Source organism: Protopterus annectens, chromosome 9.part0 (genome assembly GCF_019279795.1).
Source record: "Protopterus annectens isolate FY-2018-M chromosome 9.part0, PAN1.0, whole genome shotgun sequence".
Lineage (NCBI taxonomy): Eukaryota > Metazoa > Chordata > Ceratodontiformes > Protopteridae > Protopterus > Protopterus annectens.
In genome coordinates, this window is record NC_056743.1 from 623,852,387 (window position 1) to 623,870,419 (window position 18,033).

General features: G+C 42.3%; 1 protein-coding gene across 1 annotated transcript in view; it reads right to left on the bottom strand.

Moving 5' to 3' along the window:
* AGPAT1 (1-acylglycerol-3-phosphate O-acyltransferase 1) overlaps positions 1-18,033 on the bottom strand; it is a 621,246-nt gene that overhangs the window by 11,926 nt on the left and 591,287 nt on the right. Inside the window, exon 6 of the mRNA XM_044083187.1 lies at positions 15,921-15,993. Within this exon, the coding sequence (XP_043939122.1) occupies positions 15,921-15,993 (73 nt within the window). The remainder of the gene's footprint in view (positions 1-15,920; positions 15,994-18,033) is intronic.

Here is an 18,033-nt window from a genome sequence, read left to right on the forward strand (position 1 = left end):
CCGTTACCCCAAAACAAAACACGTGCAACACATAGCTCACAAAGCCAGTGTGCTGAACAGTCACAGCCCTTAAGGCTAAACAACACACCTGATACACTTGTAACAGGTGACTCTATCGTCAGGCACACTGACGTCCCGCTCACCAGGCTGAACAAGGAGAAGGTCACGGTGAGCTGCCTGTCAGGCGCTAGGATCCGCAGCATAACACAAGCACTCAGGTCACTCCAAGGCAAGTACAAATATGACTCAGTCATTGTGCATGCTGGTGTGAATGACCTGAGACGTACCTCCCTGGACTACATGAAAAGAGACATAGAGGAGCTCTCTGAGCATGTAGCCCAGACCGGTATAACCCTGACCTTGAGTAGCATCTTACCCTCACCAAGAATGATGCCACAATATGAAGACAAGATGATCAATTTCAACAATTGGCTTAAGTATTGGTGTCATTCAAAGGGGATCCAATGCCTGTCAGCCTGGGATGACATGCTCGACAAGCCACGATGCTTCGCTAGGGATGGCTTGCACCTGTCACCCCTGGGCTTTCAGATATTGGCAAAGGCTCTTGCTACCCCCATAGTGCCTTTTTTAGTCAAGGCTCAAAAGACAAACCCACCTCCATAGGTATCACAAGGGATAAGAAACTAAGAGTAATGCTACTCAACGCCAGAAGTCTAAACCTCAAGATGCACACACTCAAAACTCTGCTTAGCATGGAGAACATCGATATCTGTGCAGTAACAGAAACCTGGTTCAAGGCTCCCGAGAGCACCCCAGCACTACCAGGTTATACCTCATACCATGCTTTTCGGCCCCTGAACCACAAAAGGAGGGGGAGTATCAATATTCGTCAAAGATACCCACACCTCCAGGTTGGTGGCACAGCACGAAGCATCAGAGACTATCCATGTGCAACTAACAGTGGGTAAAACTGCCTTCCAGTTTATAGCCTGCTACAGACCACCCTCCCAAACCCAGGAACCCCACTCGGCCTTCCTAAGAACACTGGAAAATATGAAGGTCTCTCCAAACATCATTATACTGGGTGACTTCAACTACCCAAACATAGACTGGGAGCATTACTCTAGCTCCAACACCCTAGCCCAAAGGTTCCTAGAATTTATAAACTCAAATGCTATGGAACAACTTGTTACCACTCCCACAAGAGGGGAAAACATACTGGACCTGATCATCACCAACATGGGGACTCTATGCTCCAGACCAGAAGTGTATCCCTCACTGGTAAGATCAGACCATAAACTAATCTCACTGGATATTCACATCCCGACTCCACCCCCTGCCCTGAAAACCACAGTGAAAAACTCCTCTAAAGCAAATTTCACACTCCTCAAAACCGAGGTGGAATCCTTCAAAGCCCCCGGGCCTGTGGAAAATACGGCCCAGACAGCAGAATACTTTATAAACACATTCTATGAACACCTTCAGGAATGCATGGATCATGCAACCCCAAATAAAACCAAGACCCAATCCTGCAAAGGCAGACGTCCTGTCTGGTGGACCCCAGCCATAAACCAACTATACAATAGAAGGAGGAAGCTACTACATGATAGAGCAAAATCCCAAAAAGGGAAGGCATCTCTGATCAGTATTAGCAAAAAACTACGGGCACTCATAAAATCGTCTAAGGCCAGCTTCGAGAGAAACACTGCACAGGACACTAAGGATAATCACAAGGCTTTCTTTAGTTATGTTAGGAACCTAGGTGGGAATTCCCAGATATGCTCAGAATTAGTCCAAAATGACAAAAAATACACCGAACCCACAGACATTGCCAACATCCTAGCTGACAGGTTCAGCACAAACTCCCCCCCCTCCCCACCAAAAGGGCAAATATCTATCGAAGCAGAGTGCTGCCCCCCTAACATCTCAGATGCTCAGGTAAGAGCTGCCCTTTCCAAAGCAAAAAACACAGCATCAATGGGACCAGACGTTGTCCCGGGCTGCGTCCTACATGAACTCCAAGAAGAGCTAAACCCAAACATAAAACTACTGTTCAATCTCAGCCTTACTACTGGATACGCACCCAAAGAGTGGCGTACAGCAACAGTGGTCCCTCTCCACAAAGGTGGTGCCTCAACGGATCCTGAAAACTATTGCCCCATAAGCCTGACTAGCTTGTTCTGCAAAGCTATGGAAAGGATCATCATGGAACTCATAAATAAAGATATTGGGGACCTACAGACACTGGATCCTACCCAGTTTGGCTTTGTTAAGGGCAGATCCTGCCTCTTAAACCTAGTTGATTTCTTTGAAACAGTCACCAAGGCCATTGACGAGGGGAAGGTGGTCCACACAGCCTACCTGGACCTCGAAAAAGCCTTCGATACAATACCCCACTCGGGCATTATAGATAAGCTCACCAGCTTAAATATAAACCCCTGTATCACTAGATGGGTTGCAAACTGGCTCAAGGACAGAACCCACATGGTTAGAATTGCTGGAGCCACGTCAGACTCCAAACCAGTTACAATTGGCGTCCCACAAGGCTCAGTCCTGGGACCTCTCTTGTTCGGTACATATTTCTCAGAGGTACAGGCCAACACGGAAGGACTGTGGCTGACTAAGTTCGCAAATGACTGCAAACTGGGTGCCATAATCGACTCTCCAGCCGACACAAGCATCCTCCAAAAGGGCCTCATAGAAACAGACAACTGGTGCCAGAGTCATGGCCTCAAGCTAAACGCCAAAAAGTGTATAGTCATCCCCTTTGGCAAAAACAAAGTGCCCACAAATTACCACATAGGTGGTAATCCATTAAGTACAGTAGATGTAATTAGGTACCTGGGGACCCAAGTTGATAGCAATCTCTCATTTGACAACCACATGGCCAAAGTGGTTAGAAAAACATTTTATATAGCCCACCTAATCATGAAGGGATTCACATCTAGATCGGGGAGGTCATCATGCCTCTTTACTCATCCCTCATCAGGCCCATAATTGAGTACAATGCCCCTTTTGGGATGTACCTTACCAGACACCTGCAGCAACTGGAAAGACCCCAAAAGTACCTCACCAAGAGGATCAAAGGGCTCAAACAGATGCCATATGCTGCCCGGTTAAAGAAACTCCAGCTTTACTCAGTGGCATACCGCCTGCTCAGAGGCGATCTGTGCCTGATGTATAAAGCCATGTCCAACCTGGAATTAATGGACATGCTGCACCTCAGAAAATCCAAATCCCATCAAGCTACGCGCTCGAGAGACTTGAACCTCAGCACTGAAATAAATAGGACATGCTGGAGGGACAGATTCATAACCCAGAGGCTCCCTTCACTCTGGAATAAAATCCCAGTCCAGCTTAGGCAGAGTCCCTCATTGACTCTCTTCAAGAGGAATCTTGATGAGTGGATGGGAGATCGTAGGTTTACTCCGGGTATCACTTCTGTGTCACTGTTAGACAGAGGCACAGTATACTAACCTCGAAAAAGGGCATAGCAAAATTAATTTAAAATGGGTGGCGAAAGCCAAACACACTCTGGCTAGGCTTATAAATGCCCTAGGGCAGATAGCCTAGTATGAACCTATGAACCTATGGTATATTAGAAACCCAAAAGACTTAGAGAAATTAAACCATCCTCAAGGACTGCAAGTGCCTCATGGAACCTTGACATTTCTCAATCCCCGTTTGTGATGAACTTTTGTTTCATGTACGAAAACCACCTATCATCTTAACCAGTCATACACAGCCCCTCCCCCAAAGTTCTTTTGAGGAAGAATCAATAAATCAAAGCAATTCTTTTTGAGGCAGCATTCAGGAATCCTCTAAATAGCAAGCAAATAAGTCAGTGTGGTCACAACTTATCCATGGATGCCACTACAGTAAGTACAGACTGTAAAAGTAGGAAAACTCTGCCACACAGTTTCTCATTCATCTCAATCCTAGCAATCTCGGTTATTTCTCCAATCAAAGGATTTCTGCTATGGGTATGCTGCAAACATATACTCTAGGTACCAAGAAACCTTATAGGGAAAAGAACAACTCAAGCTCTGATATTTTTTTTTTACATTTATGAATGCCTTCACTGAGATGGTCTTTCTATCCACCATTTTCTTCATATGCCTCTTCAAACTAAAAAAACAAACGTGGTCTTCCACAAAGAGGACTAACATTTGTGAAAGAAGCCGACAGACTGTTCTATTCCTGCTTTTAACAGATTTTTAAACAGGCAGAATCCACAGGATCAACATTATTACAGCTAATTCTATAATGATATTTTCTTACTTCCCCACTGTCTCATTCTACTGTACTCCATACCTATTACTTCAAATAAAGTCTCATGAATTTAAAAGGATGAAAGCACTTGTAAGGGCAAATTCTTAAGATAGAGCCAAAGCGTCAACCAACTTCTTTATTAATCCACAATAAAAGCAGTGCAAAAAACGATCTTCACAAGAATTGTAGTCCACACATAAACGCCTTAACTCTTTTGGCACTTGGTCTCTAAGTACAAGTGGTTTTAAAGTCTCATGAATCCCTTAGTAACTCTTCCGACCTAATATTAACCAGCACCACAGAAGTATAACCAACAAGTAACTCTTCTGACCTAATATTAACCAGCACTCAAAAAAGAAATTACGTAATGGAAATTTATTTATCCATTGTCAACCTGGTTAGTTCCACTATATTATAGGTTCATAGGTTTATACTAGGCTATCTGCCCTAAGGCATTTACAAGCCTAGCCCAAATTTTTGTGGCTTACGCCACCCCTTATATGAAAAAATACTGTGCCCATTAGTTTGTTGTGCCTCTGTCCAGCAGTGACACAGATATGATTCCCGGGGTAAACCTACGATCTCCCATCCACAGGTCCAGACTTCTCTTGAACAGAGTCAGCGAGGTGCTCTGCCTCACATGGACCGGGACTCTATTCCACAGCATAGGGAGTCTCTGAGTGATAAATCTATCCCTCCAGCACGTCCTATTTATAGCCGTGCTAAGGTTTAAGTCGCTTGCTCTAGTGGTTTTGGTGGATTTGGATTTTTTGAGGTGGAGCATGTCCATTAATTCCGGGTTGGACATGGCCTTGTATGTCAGGCACATGTCACCTCTGAGCAGACGGTATGCGACTGAATAGAGCTGGAGTTTCTTCAATCTGGCAGCATATGACAGATTTTGGAGTCCCTTTATCCTTTTGGTGAGGAACTTTTGGGGTCTCTCCAATTGCTGCAGATGTCGGGTGAGATACATCCCGAATGGGGCATTGTACTCGATCATTGGTCTGATAAGTGAAGAGTACAGGGGAACAATGACCTCACTAGATCTGGATGTGAATCCCTTCATGATCAGGTGGGCAATGTAGAAGGTCTTTCTAACCACTTTAGCAATGTGAGTGTCAAAGAAAGGCCACTGTCAACCTGGGTCCCCAGGTCCCTGATAACCTCTTCTGTGCTTAGTGGATTGCCACCTATATGGTAGCTTGGGGTTACCTTGTTTTTCCTGAAGGGTATGACTATACATTATTTGGCGTTTAACTTCAGGCCATGGCTCTGGCACCAGCTATCTGTTTCCGTGAGTCCCTTCTGAAGGATATCCATGTCCGATGCACTTTCCACTATGGCGCCCAGTTTGCAGTCGTCTGCAAACTTTGTCAGCCAAAGTCCTCCCATGTTGGCCTGTACTTCTGAGAAGTAGATGCCAAACAATAGGGGGCCAAGGACCGAGCCCTGTGGGACACCACTTGTGACCGGCTTGGAGTCTGACACAGCGCCAGCAACTCTAACCCTGTGGGTTCTGTCCTTAAGCCAGTTTGCAACCCATCTTGTGACATATGGGTTTACATTTAAGCTGGTAAGTTTTTCTACAATACCCGAGTGGGGTATTGTGTCGAAAGCCTTTGCAAGGTCAAGGTAGGCTGTATGGACTGCCTTTCCCTCATCAATGGCCTTGGTGACTGTTTCGAATAAGTCGACCAAGTTCAAAAGGCATGATCTTCCCTTGACAAAGCCAAACTGGGTCGGGTCCAATGTCTGCAAGTCCCCTATATCTTTGTTTATGAGCTCCATTATGATCCTCTCCATAGCTTTGCAGACTAGACTTGTTAAGCTTATGGGGCGTAATTACCAGGGTCCGTGAGGCGCCTTTGTGGAGTGGGACCACAGTTGCCGTCGCCACTCCTTGGGCACGTATCCTGTGGTAAGGCTGAGATTAAACAGCTGCCTTATGTGCGGGTTTAATTCCTCATTTAGCTCGTGTAGCACACAGCCGGGGACACCATCCGGTCCCATTGATGCTGTGTTTTAGCTTTAGAGAGAGCAGCTTTCACCTGCGCATTTGAGATGTCCGGGAGGCTACACTCGGCTGGGATAGTTATCTCTCCTTTAGGGGAGAGGGGTTAAGTTTGCACTGAACCTGTCTGCCAGTATGTTGGCAATGTCTGTGGGTTCAGTGATTTTTGTATCATTTTGGACTAATTCTGAGCATATCTGGGAGTTTCCACCCAGGTTCCTAACATAGATGAAAAAGGCCTTATGATTGTCCTTTGAATCCATGGCAATTTTTCTCTCAAAATTGGCCTTAGTTGATTTTATGAGTGCTCGTATTTTTACTAATAATGATCAGGGGTGACTTCCCTTTTATGGATTTTGTTCTATCATGTAATAGCTTTCTCCTCTTATTGTAAAGTTTGTTAATGGCTGGGGTCCACCAGACTGGATGTTTGCCCTTTGTGGAAAGAGTCTTGGTTTTATTTGGGATTGCCTGATCCATGCAGTCCTGGAGGTGTTCATAGAAGGCATTTGTAAGGGCTTCAAGAGCTTGGGTTGTGGTTTCCTCTGGCTCAGGGGCCTTGAAGGATACCACACCAGTCTTGAGTAGTGTGAAGTTTGCTTTAGAGAAGTTCTTCACTATGGTCTTTTGTTTGGGGTGGGGGGATGTGGATTTCCAGTGAGATTAGTTTATGATCAGATCTCACCAATGAGGGATATACTTCGGTGTGGAGCATTTTGTCCCCATGTTTGTGACAATGAGATCTAGTATATTTTCTCCTCTTGTGGGAACAGTGACTAGCTGTTCCATGGCATTTGAATTTATGAACTCCAGGAACCGTTGGGCTAGAAAGTTAGGGCTTGAGTAATGTTCCCAGTCTATATTCGGTAGTTGAAGTCACCCAATATGATGGTGTTTGGAGATACATTTATACCCTCCAGTGTCTTCAGGAAGGCTGTGTGGGGTTCCTGAGTTTGAGAGGGTGGCCTGTAGCATGCTACAATTTGTAGAGCAGTTTTGCCTATGGTTAGTTGCACCTGGATGGTTTCCAAAGCTTCGTGCGTTGCCACCAACCTGGAGGTGTGGGTATCCTTTATGAATATGGATACACCCTCCTTTTGTGGTGTGGTCCGGGTTTTGGGGCGGAACGCATGATATGAGGTAAAACCTAATAGTGCCGGGGTGCTCTCAGGAGCCTTGAACCAGGTTTCAGTTACAGCACAGACATCGATGTTCTCCATACTGAGAAGGGCCTCGAGTGCGTGCATTTTGAGATTTAGACTTCTGGCATTGAGCAGCATTACCCTCAGTTTCTTCCCATTTTGTTTTCTAGGGTGGTAGGTTTAGAATTTGAGCCTTGCCTAAAAAGGCACTATGGGGTGGCAAGAGCCTTAGCCAATATCCGGAATCCCAGGGTGACAGGTGCAAGCCGTCCCTTATGGCAACGTGGCTTGTCAAGCATGTCATCCCAGGCAGACAGACACTGGATCCCCTTTGAATGACACCAGACATTAAGCCAATTGTTAAAGCTGATCATCTTGTCTCTATATTGTGGCATCATTCTTGGTGAAGGAAGGATACTGCTCAGGGTTAGGGTCATACCTGCCTGGGCTACATAATCAGAGAGCTCCTCTATGTCTCTTTTCATGTAGTCCAGGGAGGTCGTCTCAGGTCGTTCACACCAGCATGGACAATGACTGTGTCATATTTGTACTTGCCGTGGAGTGACCCGAGTGCTTGTGTTATGTGGCGGATTCTAGCCCGATAGGCAGCTTACTGTGACCCTCTCCTTGTTCAGCCTGGTGAGTGGGACGTCAGTGTGTCTGACTATGGAGTCACCTATGACAAGTATGTTTGGTGTTGTATTTGGCCTTAAGGGCTGTGACTGCTTTGCACACTGCTTTTGTAGTTTATGTGTTGCTTGTGGGGTGTCTTGAGGTAGCAGTTGTTTGGGTGTCTGCTTTGGAGGCCTCTGCTGTTTAGGTAAATTTTTACTCAGAGCCTCCGAGTATGTCTTTGTGTGTTTATGTGTTTGATTCAGTGGAGTGGTAGCATTATGTGAGGCTGGTTTTGTGGTGTGTGTAGTTGCCTTCTCCTCCTGTCTGGTCTTGCCAGTCCTGAGTTGAGAGAGCTCAGCCTCCAGTTTGGCTAAATAGCTGCATCTCTCGCAAGTATTTGTGTTATGTGGGAGGAGGAGAGGGTTGTCTGTGTACATGAGGCAGTTATAACATTGCCTCAAGATTCCCAGATTCACCAGCTGGACCGAGAGGAGATTGACAACTGACCTTTGGACATGCTAGAATAATATTGGGAAATCCTTAATTGAAAACAAGGGCCAGTGGGGAGTGAGGGTGTAGTGCTTTTAATTTTTAGTGCTGACTTATATAATTGCTTTAGTGAGCAAGTGCCAGGTAACTTGAGTGCAATGTGTTACAAGTAACTAAATGCAAAAACGACAAACAGTAACTTTCTTTCAAGTGAAACAAGGAAATAAGTACAGTAAGCAATGCAGATATCACTAGTGATCCACAGAAGCTGAGAAGTTGCGTATTAGGTGGAATTAGCTTCCAGGGAAATAACAAGCAAACAAACAACAAGCATATAAACAAAGCTAGATTCAGCAGGCCTGGATCTAGTCTATGCTAGAGCAAACAAGGTGAACCAATTTCAGTAAGATACAGTTCAAATATTCAGGCACTATAAACCTTTAACCAGAAATTCCCAGCTCAGAAGGGCAGAGTCCAGCCTCTTCTCCCACAAGAGTGCAGATCACGAACCTTCTTAATGTAAAATAACTGGCCTGAAGCCCAAGTGCCTAAACCAGAACTAATACACTTGGACACTGGGCTCTCAATCAGCAGTTCCCAACTTAGAAGGATGAAAGCTACCTGTCCTGCCACCACAGTGCTTGCCACAAACCTTCCTAATGTAAAACAACTGGTCTGAAGCCCAAGTGCTTAATCCAAAAGACTTGAATGATAGCTACACTTTAATCAAGTTACAACCAAGCAGTAATAAATACCATTGAATACTTTAAAGAATGTCTGGATTAGTGCTCAAGTTACACAAACAAAGCTAGATCCAGCAGGCCCGAATCCAGTCTATGCCACAGCAAACAAGGCGCACCAACTTCAGTAAGAAACAGTTCAGATATGCATGCACTATAAGCCTTTAACCAGAAATTCCCAGCTCAGAAGGGCAGAGTCCAGCCTCTCCTCCCACAAGAGTGCAGACCACGAACCCTCTTAATGTAAAATAACTGGCTTGAAAGCCCAAGTGCTTAAACCAGAATTAATACACTTTTAGAATAACAGACACTGAGCCCTCAATCAGCAGTTCTCAACCTAGAAGGATGTAAGCTACCTGTTCTGCCACAACAGTGCAGACCACAAACCCTCTCAGTGCAAAACAACTAACTGGTCCGAAGCCCAAGTGTTTAAACCAAAAGGCTTAGAATGAGTTACACCAAGCAGTAATAAATACAATTGAGTATTTTAAGATGATGCAAAAGTAAAAAGAAGTAGGTAAAAACACAAGTACAGTAAAAGCAGATGAAATTTTTTTTTTTTTTTTTTTTTTTAACAGCCTCTTTTCAGGGAAGACCTTAAATGGTATTTGTACTACTAAGGGAAATTTGACCAGGACTTTGAGAAACAGCTTCTACTCTTTTCAATAGGTGCTATGGGATTTTATATCCTACTGAGCTACCACCAACTCACACAGCTGGGGCCATGCATTGATGCTACATCTAAAGGAGAGCACACTCAGGAGTGCAGCAGCCTCCTTGTCCTGTACTACAACATAAGCAATCAATCTACCTGCAGTGGGAATAGAACCCATAGCCTTCTGCACCAAAGGTAATTGTACTACCTGTTATTCCACTAAAACTGTGAGACTTGAATCAAATTTAAAATAAATTTTAGCAGTTTACAAAAAAATTCCAACATATTTTTGCTACTTTTGAGGTATATGAGTAAGACTCATATAGCACAAAAAAAAATATCTCACCCACAATGCCAGACTTGCCACTGTCTGTTCCCTCCTGCTATCCTCCCTCCTCTATGGATTTCAAATTCTCACCAACCTGCAAAAATCTGACCTAAACTACCTGGAATCTTGCTATAATAAGATTGCCAAATTGGCTACAAATGCCCCACACAGGACACACCACAGTTCTGTCCTCTCCCAATTACAATGGCTCAAACTCCCAAATCTTCTAGCAACCAACTTACTATAATCCACAAATTAATAAACCAACCCACCAATTGTCCAGCTCTTTCCAAGTTGGTTCAACCCACTAGGAATAAAAGGACGCTCAGATCCTCAAATAAACTACTACTAGAGGTATCCCTCTCACACAACTATCACGGGGACTGTCTATATTCCCATAAGATTTCCAAAGTCTGGAACACTCTACCCCAACCCATTACTAACTGTCCCCACTATCCTGAGTTTAAACAACAACTACTTAAATATCTAACAAACCACTGGCTCTGCTCCTGCCATTCTCCTGGCTAATTCCACTATTCACATCTTTCCACCCTCCTGCTACCTTAGAGGGGTTTTCTCTTGCTGCTGCTTCTCTCTTACTGTCCTTTCTATTCCTCTCCCTTACTTTCACCCAATGTACTTCTTATAAGTCCTCTCCCTTACTTTCACCCAATGTACTTCTTATAAGTCCTCTCCCTTACTTTCACCCAATGTACTTCTTATAAGTCCTCTCCCTTACTTTCACCCAATGTACTTCTTATCAGTCACACTACTGTAATCTCCTAACCATGGCAAACTAGCCATTTCCCTATATATGCTACATGCCTAATTATGTTGTGAAACTAAATTTTTTGACAACAATTCTATCCATTTATTCTTAACTTTGGATATACTCTGTAGTTGAATTTACTGCTTGTAATAATCTGCACATGTTGTATACTGTACTGTATTCTGGAGCTTTTCTCCCTGGGCCTCCACTGAAAACGGGCTTCCAGCCCAGTCGGACACTTCCCGGTTAACAAATGTAATAAATAAATAAATATCCATCTTCTAGAACCTGCATATTAAATTTACATCAATTGTGTCCCTTTATTTGGTGAAAGGATTTTATTAGTTTCATTTTATATACTGTAAAATAAAATTTTTGGGGAAAAAAACAAGTACAACATGGGAGTTTATTCATATTATTTATCCAAGTATTCTGGGTTATATATAGAAAACAGCACTTTCAAGAAAAGCAAAATAAATGAAGTATTTATCTTTTTGCAGATAAACAATTTAAACATTTGTACATGTGAAACATAACTTATTTTGTAAAGAGATTTTCATGTTGAATAATGTTTACATGCAGAGTACCCGTTATGATTTTTTGCTTTCTTAAACTTGCATACGTTTTGTTTAAACAAGGAAAAATGTTTTCTTTCTTTGTCTGTCTATACTTTAATTATCATATAAATACATTAATTTTATAGATGCTGTGTTTTTTTCAGTGAAAACTGTATCAGGATTAGTTTTTAAATTGTCTGACATTGCCTCTGCTGGATACTCCTGCAATAAACCAGAATACAGTGAGCACCTTGAAAAATGGGTGTGTAAGTTTGAAAGTGCCTGACAACATGCTGTACACTTATACTGTTCATTTTATCTTCCTGGAAAGCAACAAAAAAGAGTGGAATTAACTGTTGCATGCTGTGTGATTATCAAAGTTTAGCTAAGTTTGTTTCTATCAAAGTTTGTTTGTATATGTATTAAGGTATAGTTCCTTCTTTTCATCATCAGACTCTCTCTCTGTACGTCTATCTACATATCTATCCAGCATAGTACTGTCTGATTCTTTTAAATGTATTAGTCTAGAATCCAGAAGGACCAGACAGCTCAGTGGTGGCTTCTTATTTTTAAGGAGAATAAGTCAGAAATATGAATATTACTTGCAAATAGGAACAGCTGCACACAGGGGCAGGGGTATCTGAAGCATAGTGCACATCAGATTCACGACCTTGGGTATGAGGATGACTCTAGTTACATGGACCAGAATAAAGAATGGATGCAATCTGGAGGGAACTCCTATGAAGGAAGGGACCTAACCCTTGAAGGGAAAGATTAGCCAGATTTATTGCTGTCTGAGAAGAGGGTGAGCTATTTGCTTTTCCTTGTTGCTGGAATAAGGAAAAAGATGCTCTGCTATCTAGAGGTCTCAGTAAGTACTGTATTATTTTTGCTAGCTGCTCTACCAAAGTCTTGTTTAGGAAAAGGCATTGAAATTAAGTGTAAAAGTTGATTTTTATTTCTGAAGGGATCACCCTGGATGCACAATAGCAAATCTCATTTCTCACATGGCCTATCTCATGCATATACACACCTTGAGAGACAGACAGAGAGAAAAGCAGAAATACAGATGGACATGTTCTGGTGAGCGATAAGACTGACAGTCTCACATCATGGATATGCATGCTACAACAACCCCTGCTGCCTACTAGCTTTTGCACTGCTGCAGTCAAGTTCACGCAATTAAAAAACACACACAATGTACCTAATCAAATTAATCTAATTCAAAGGTTCATAGGTGTGTACTAAGCTAATGGCCCTGGAGCCTTTGCAAGCCTAGCCCATAGAAATGCCCTGGCATTTTGTTACCCAACATTAGTTCCCAGTGCCTCTATCAAGTAGAGCCACTGAAGTGATCCCCGAGGTGAACTTTCTATTTCCCATCCACTCATCAAGATTTATCTTGAAGAGGGCCAGTGACGTGCTCTGCTTGACATGTATGGGAAGTCTATTCCAGAGCATGGGCTGTCTCTGGGTTATAAACCTGTCCCTCCAGCATGTCCTGTTGATTGTGGTAATGAGGTTGAGGTCTCTGGAGTGTGTGGTGTGGAGGGATTGGGATTTCTTTAGATATAGCATTTCTAACAGAGCTGGGTCAGACATGGCTTTGTAAGTCAAGAAGAGATCGCCTCTTAGTAGATATGAGACAGAGAATAGCTGAAGCTTTTTTGAGTCTGTCCATGTAGGACATGTGTTTAAGGCCTAGGATCCTCTTCGTGAGGTACTTTTGTGGCCTTTCCAGCTGTTGCGTGCATCTAGTGAGGTACATGCCAAATGGGGCATTATACTCGATGACTGGCCTAATGAGGGAAGAGTAGAGAGAGATGATGACCTCTTTCTTCCTGGATGTAAAACTGGTATCAGATGTGCCACATAGAAGGACTTTCTGACCACCGTGGCAATATGCTGGTTGAAAGAGAGGTTGCTGTCAACCTGTGTCCACAGATCTCTTATAATGCCTTCAGTGTTCAGTAGGCTCCCATCCATGTCGTAATTAGTGGGAACTGAGATTTTCCCAAAGGGGATGATGACGCATTTTTTGGCATTAAGCTTAAGGCCATGGTTTCAACACCAGTCATTGGTCTCAGTGAGGCCTTTCTGTAGGATGTCTACAGCACTTGGGGAGTTAATAATGGCTCCCAGCTTGCAGTCGTCTGCAAACCTGGTCAGCCAGATTCCCTCTGTGTTGGTCTGGACTTCTGAGAAGTAGATGCTAAGCAGGAGAGAACCCAGGACTGATCCCTGTGGGACTCCACTCGTGACTGGTTGGCAGTCTGATTTGGAGTCTGCTACTTTCACACTGTGGGTTCTATCTGTGAGCCAATTTACAACCCACCTAGTGATATAGGGGTTGATGCCTAGTTTGCTGAGTTTATCAATAATTCCTGAGTGGGGAATTGCTTGAAAGCTGTATACCAATAGAAACAGAATTGGGGGAGGGGGGGGGGCAGTTCTTCCTTTTAGGGTGAGTGATGATAAACATTAATTATTTTCCAACACAGCTTACAAGCTTATGTCTCCGAAATGTGCAACACTTACAACTATGAAACTCACTGCATGGGTATTAGCCTCTTACTCATACTTAAAAAAGAGTTTTACAAATTTAACACAAAACCAAAGCCAGTTGATAAAGGCAGCAAACAGGAAGTTTAATATTTACACTACAATAACTCCAGGTTGTGCTTTCGTTATCAGACATCATCAGAACCTTCCTGGTCTGAGTGACTCCTCAAGTCAGTTTGTAGGCTGCATATTCAACAATGTCACCATGCAAGTCACTACTTTAAAAGCTAGTAATGTGTATTTTTTTTGTTTTAAAAATAAAGCAATATAACATGATCCAAGAGATTCCTGCTAAGCATATTCAACACCAGAGGTTTTCTACATTAGAAATATTCCTGCAAATGTCATAGCCCTGAATTTGTTCTTTTCTACAACCAGCAATAATTCTTGCACAATGCTGTGTTCACAGCGTGCAGCAGCTGTGACAGTAAAACTGTTGTTTTGCTCTCTGAGTGATTCAGTATTTCCCTCTCAAACGAGTAAGCAGAAGCCCTTTGGAATTTGATAAATATCTTTTTACTGGAGTTTGTGAACACAGCATTGTACAAGAATCATCTGGTGCTGACTACGCTTAGCAGTAATCTGTTGGATCATTTGTTATGTTGCTTTATTTTTGAAACAAAAAAATACACATTTCTAGCTTTTAATGTAGTGACTTTGCATGGTGACATTGTTGAATATGCAGCCTACAAACTGACTTGGGGAGTCATTCACACCAGGAAGGTTCTAATGATGTCCGATTAACAGGACGAAAGCGCTTAACCTGGAGTTATTACGGTGTAAATATTAAAGTTCCTGTGTGCTGCCTTTAAAGACTGGCTTTGGTTTTCTGCTACTTGCATTATATTTCAAAGTCTGGATGCACGAGGAGTTTTTCAGTTTTAGTTTTACAAATTTGTTACAAAAAAAAAAAACTAACAATGAATATACATCAAGCCTTTTCATTGTGGAATACTGTGGAACACAGAAATTTTGAGACTGAAAATGAGGAACATTCCTTATAATAGGTAAAGTTGAGAAATAGCACAGATTCTGTCATTTATGAGTGTCACTAAATCAAATATTCTATCATGTGAAAAAGTCACAAGGTGGAACATCAGTACTGTGAAAAAAATGAATGTTGGAAGGTTAAGGTTAGTGTAAGGGCTGGATAAAGGGATAGATTTAGTGTTATACGTGTGCGATTTCTGGGTAGTGTGTTTGAGTATGTTGTGTAGTGGTGGTATTAGGGAAAGGGCTTTTCTTCAGGTAAATATGCAGGGTTGGGGTTAGGGGCATGGATAGTTTTAGGGTTAGCACAAATGATTAAGGTGGCGTGGGAGGAAGGTGAAGTACCACTATTCCCACAAGTGTGGTTTGGTAGTGTTTAGGGGTTTTGTTAGTCAAATATCGTAAAAAGAGAATGTTTGTTTTCCTTTTGCAATTGGTTGAATTTCAGTTTTTTTTTTTTTGGGGTGAATGCATTTCAAGTTGAAGATGTTGACAGAGTGTCAAAGATTCTTCAGTTCAATAGTTGCTTACACACACACACACACACACACACACACACACACACACACACACACACACACGCACACACACACACTCAGTCATAAGATGTTTTTTTAATAGCAAAACGGCACTCCCACAACTATTATGCACAAACTGTGCTTATGGCAACAAACAGATGTCCCACTCACTCTGACATGTAGACTTGCAGGCAAAAAAATGGGTTAGCATATAAAAATAGATACAACATCACTTCTTCCCCATATATAAAAAGGAAATGAATATAAGAAAACTTACAATAAAATATAATGAATATAGGTCAACTTACCCGTAGTAAACTTTTTCTCATATTTGTTAAAGAAGTCACGGTATGAGGACATTACCACAGGTATTATGGGCACCTGAAAATAGAAAAACAAAACATGTTTTTAGCTATTAGAAACAAAGGTGCACTTTTATGAAACTGTTTTATGTAACTACACTAACCAAGGCTGAATTCAGCAGGAAGCATTTCAATGCTGCCATCTTTAATCTTTGATTTGTGTGCTTTTTAAGGCTTTAACTAATCAGTTCAGCACATGTGCACTCTTCAACATTCACAGCAAATATGCAGCAAACAGCAAGCTCCAGCTGTAGATGGCTCATTCTGAAAATGCCCCCACCTCCATTTCTAAAAAACTGGTATAAAACATATGCAGGACCATATGAACTGCTTTCAACCCGTGGCAACATATTAGACTTATGGAATGAAGAAAAAAACAAGGGTTGATGCACAGACAAAAGGAGCTGCTCTAAAATTGTTGCAAATACCACATCTGTGCTGCAGTCTAAAGTTCAATGCAAACTCTTCAGTGAGAAAATAGATAATTTACTAGATAAAAACATTCGCAAGACCCAGACTTTCTTCAAGGATCAAGAAACATATACAATAAAATGTTCCATTCTAAAAAGTCAGTGCAGCTAGTTAAAACTTGGCATTGCAAACAGAGGCAAGTGGCCACTAAGCAGACAGCTAAACATTCCATGTACAATACTACTGCCTCCTGACCCTAAGAGCCCAGGTTAACCGGAAGTATTTAAGCACACAAAATGCATCTTGCCCACTTCAAGTATGATGAGAGGATGAAGTCTGCAAAATGGCTGACATGAACATATTCACATCAGGCAAGGAAATAACCAAGGCAACCACTTCTGCTATGGATCCAAAAACTGGATTATGGAATGCAGATCTACAGAACTAACTACCAGCTGGTGTTCCACTGAAGAGGAATACTAGACTGAAGGCCAGTGTGTTGATGTGAGGTAGTGCCAGCTATGCAAGGAGGAGTAGGGCAGTGGATGTATGCCAGCACAGATAGCTGGAGTTTTGTAAAGAATTATATGTCATTTGTATATCAAACTGATTTGTATGGGCGCTTGTGTTGAATATGTATTTGTAAAGCTGCTTGTGTTAAAAATGTACCAATGATGGGTCCTGCTGGACAAAAAAGAAACACATCTGTATGTCAGACTGTGTTGCAACTGCTAAAAAATGAATATATTGTAACAGAGGATACCGGAAGAGAAGAGGTTAATTTCAGTCCAGCTACCTTTGAAAAGTAATCTGAAATTAAATTACCTGGTTTAGGACAAAGATTGTAACTTACAGTTCTGACTGCAGCCAGAGACAAAATGTCTGTGAAAACCAAGACTAGGAATCCTACTGTATTGTCCTTAGGGGTGAACTAATTGCTACCCTGGAAGGGTGGACATTTTTTAAATGGTCTTATAGCTTCCAGATGCTACAGCACATCTTAGCAAAGGTGTGTGTGTGTGTGTGTGTGTGTGTGAAGAGGTGAAGGTTGTCCTCCACAGAAATCAGTGCATGTTGACCCTGGGGAGGTCCCTGGGGAGGTATGGCATTAAACCCCCAATTGCTGTATCATGGAAGCCAGTCCTGTCACCCCCGAGTCTTGTTCCTACAAAAGGAACAAATAAGAATGAAGGGCTATGTCTAGGCTGCCTAAATAATGTCTCTTAAATTGGGGATGGTGGAATATGAAGAAGTAATACATATAAAAAACAGATATTTAGCTGAATCTACCTCAAAAACTATACCCAAAGTTAAAATGAAACAAACCCAATGAAGAGGAAGGAAGTGCGTGGGAAAAACACTCTGTTGTTCCAAATGACACAGCTTGTCAAGGAGCTATAATGAATAGAGTTGCTACCGTTGCATCCTGTTACTTCCTGACATGTAAGCTGCACCCCCTGAGTAAAGTAAACACAACTCTTTTCTCAAAGTAGCCACACCTAGAAGCAACAGCATAAATGCCATACACCATGACTGCATGGCCAGCTTTAAGTGATATGGAGTTCCAGACAAAATGCTCCATGTCATGCACCCATGCAGTGTTCTCATGGCACATGCCACAGTTTGTCTTATTGTTTTTCAAATTTTC